The sequence below is a fragment of the Atta cephalotes genome (assembly GCF_000143395.1).
Source record: "Atta cephalotes unplaced genomic scaffold scaffold00001, whole genome shotgun sequence".
Taxonomy (NCBI): Eukaryota; Metazoa; Arthropoda; class Insecta; order Hymenoptera; family Formicidae; genus Atta; species Atta cephalotes.
In genome coordinates this window covers 13902762-13905676 of record NW_012130065.1, presented here as the reverse complement: position 1 = coordinate 13905676, position 2915 = coordinate 13902762, and the positions used below count along the sequence as shown (strand labels likewise).

The 2915-nt window shown below is 29.3% G+C and overlaps 1 protein-coding gene across 1 annotated transcript; it reads right to left on the bottom strand.

The window, feature by feature from the left end:
• Positions 1-1051: 1051 nt before the first annotated feature.
• On the bottom strand, positions 1052-2165 carry LOC105627473 (DNA polymerase epsilon subunit 4-like). Its single transcript, XM_012208758.1, is given in 4 exon segments — positions 1052-1393; positions 1396-1444; positions 1510-1778; positions 1992-2165. Coding segments are annotated over 3 exon segments (381 nt in total). The 5' UTR covers positions 1753-1778; positions 1992-2165; the 3' UTR covers positions 1052-1304.
• Between the last annotated feature and the right edge of the window lie 750 nt (positions 2166-2915).

Genomic DNA, 2915 nt, shown 5'->3' with positions numbered 1-2915 from the left:
TTTCTAATTATTCTGCATATAAAAAAATTAAGGTAGAGATGTGGAAAAGTCAATAGTTTTCGAGTTATTCTATGGTTTACTCTGGTCATATATTGATATGAAATATTAAATACTTTGTAAATTATTAACTATTTTGATAATCGTATCTTAATATTTTTACGCATAATAATGGGATGAATCAATCAGTAAAGACATACATAGTTGCTTATTAAAAAAATTTTACATTTTGCAACATATAACTACATATTTTTTGTCCTATTGCATTTGAAATTTTTCATCCTGTATACATACACATACACACACAAAACTTTAGAAGATAAAAATGTGATATTATATACATATGTGTGTACATATGTATGCAATATTACATTATAGAAGCTGCAATTAGTTATAGCGTATAGAAAGATATAGAATTCGTTAAGAACATTAGGAAAAATGTGTGAATTACAAAGATTTTATTGTGACAAACGCTTTATAAATAGTTCAGTAAAAATAGAATAAAAAAGCAATGAATATTGCTCATTTTACGAACTATCACATTATTATTATATATGTGTATGTATACATTAATATACAGAACATTCTTATTTCATTTATGGAGACTGAATAAAATTCTCATTCTAAATTTATTTCAAGTTTCTGCATCTGTTTTAACGATACATGCAAACATTAAAAATTATTCATTTCCATCTTGCGTTTATTTTCATTCCGCATAGTCAAATAGCAAAATGTAAAATAGTACAGTAGCAATATAGAAGGAATTAATTCAAAAGATTAATTCGATTAGGAAAAAAAACAAAGATATTCACAATACAATGTAATTGTTTGTCCGCAAATATTTTTATGAGTTTTAACATCTAAGTAATTTACTATATACTTTTGCTTTCGTGAAGTGTCAAATAAACATTTCACATACATAAAACAATCTGTTGTGTACCAATGAAAAATATAATAAATGAATTTAAAACTGAAATAAAATTTTTTATATAGTACGTTTAATAAAGCTTTCAGAATGCAAAACTTGTTTATATAGTAGATGATATAAAAGATATACAGTAAGGAACAACTAATTTTATTATTGTAGCAGATGAAAGAGACACAAACATTTTCCTAGTTATTACATGGATAAATTATCATATTTAAATATTCTTATTTATATGATATCAAAAATATACAATATAACAAATCATTGCAACAGTATTTAATGCTCGCAAATATCGCAAATATTGTAACCTTACGATTGTAAAAAAATAAAAAATATTAATTTTTTTCAGTTCTATAATAACAGCTAACTAATTATGCAATTAATCGAGCATACCTTCTAAAAATACAAGTGCATCCACGTTATCAATGGCATTTTCTACATCACGTTTTTGAACAGTCTTTTTTTTGCTTGTGCAGTATATTTATAAGCTTCTTTTGCAAGAGATTCAATAAAAAATTCCTGTTAAAAGATAGATAATCATTTGAACACATAAAATGTATCACAGTTAATTTTTCGATATTTACCACTGACTTCGCCACCAAAAACGTAGCCTCTTGATTAACTAAACAAACTTCAGGATCCATTTTGATGATGGTTTTTATTCTTCCCAGAGGTAGTCGTATCAATTTCTCTCGCTGCTCTTCATCACCATGCGAGGTGTTGACTTCATCTCGCGAATCTTGCGGATTCTCTTCATGGATTTTATCAAGTTGAATCTCTCTGTTCAAACTATGACTCTGTTCAAACTTGACTTCCGAATTGTCCATGTTGGCACGTAACGTATGACTAGTAGCTACATACAAAAGCAAAAATTTGATATGTTCAAAAAAGATGGATTGGTTTTACAAATTTATAATAATTGTTATTTCGAATATTAAAAACGATAATATATATATTATAATAATAAATACATATTGATGTATTTAAAGTCACAACGGATAAAATTAAATAAATATATAAATGATATAATTACATTCGCGGATAATTGTTTAATTTGCCACGTTACCTCAAAAATCGAAATTAAACGAACGAATAAATCTAAGAAAAGCGTTGCTCTGTCTAGTGAACCGAGATATTAATTTTTAAAATTAAGGAATATTCAGGTTAGGAATAGTCAAGAAATATAGATAAAAACCACGGATATAAGGATACCAAACTCAAGGCTGGCGGTCTGTCTCGAAAAAAATGAGCTCGAAATACGGTGTCGGGAAAGCGCTATATCCGGCTGTATGGCAGAATAAAGTCTAAAGTCACTAGTTTCTAAAGTACCGCAAACTTATCTCCATTTTGACGCAAAACGCAGCTATTTTCAAATTTAAGTACATCAGGGCTGTGGTCAAAGTCTCGCTATAAATGCTTTGAAGCATTTGATGGACCAATTAGAAGAAAGAATTTTACAAACTGATCAGTTAAAAAACGCTTTAAAGCATTTGCAACATCGCTTTGACCATACCTCTGATCACAAAAAGATTTCAACACAATTTATTTGATGGGTTTCGGAACGCAGCTTGCTCTCCAAGTTAATTCCACAGTATATACAAGATTTATTCCTGCCATAGCATTACTAATTCTAATGAGTGTATTGAAGTGAGTAGGAATTATGATAGAAGCATATTGGAGTTTGTTGGAACATGCGACGCGAACAAACCTACAGACTGTGGTCAAAGTCTCGCTACAAATGCTTTGAAGCGTTTGATGAATTATTAGATTAATTAGAAGAAAGAATTTTACAAACTGACCAATTAAAAAACACTTCAAAGTATGTTTGCAACATCGCGTTGACATACCATACCACAGTAGCGCAACTCTCCTGAGTTTTAAATAGAGCGCGCATACATGAAATAAGTAAGTTGTTGTTCCATTTGTTGTCTCATTTTCTCCTTTTTTATTGCGCTCTCTCTCTCTCTCTCTCTCTCTCTCCTCCTCTCTT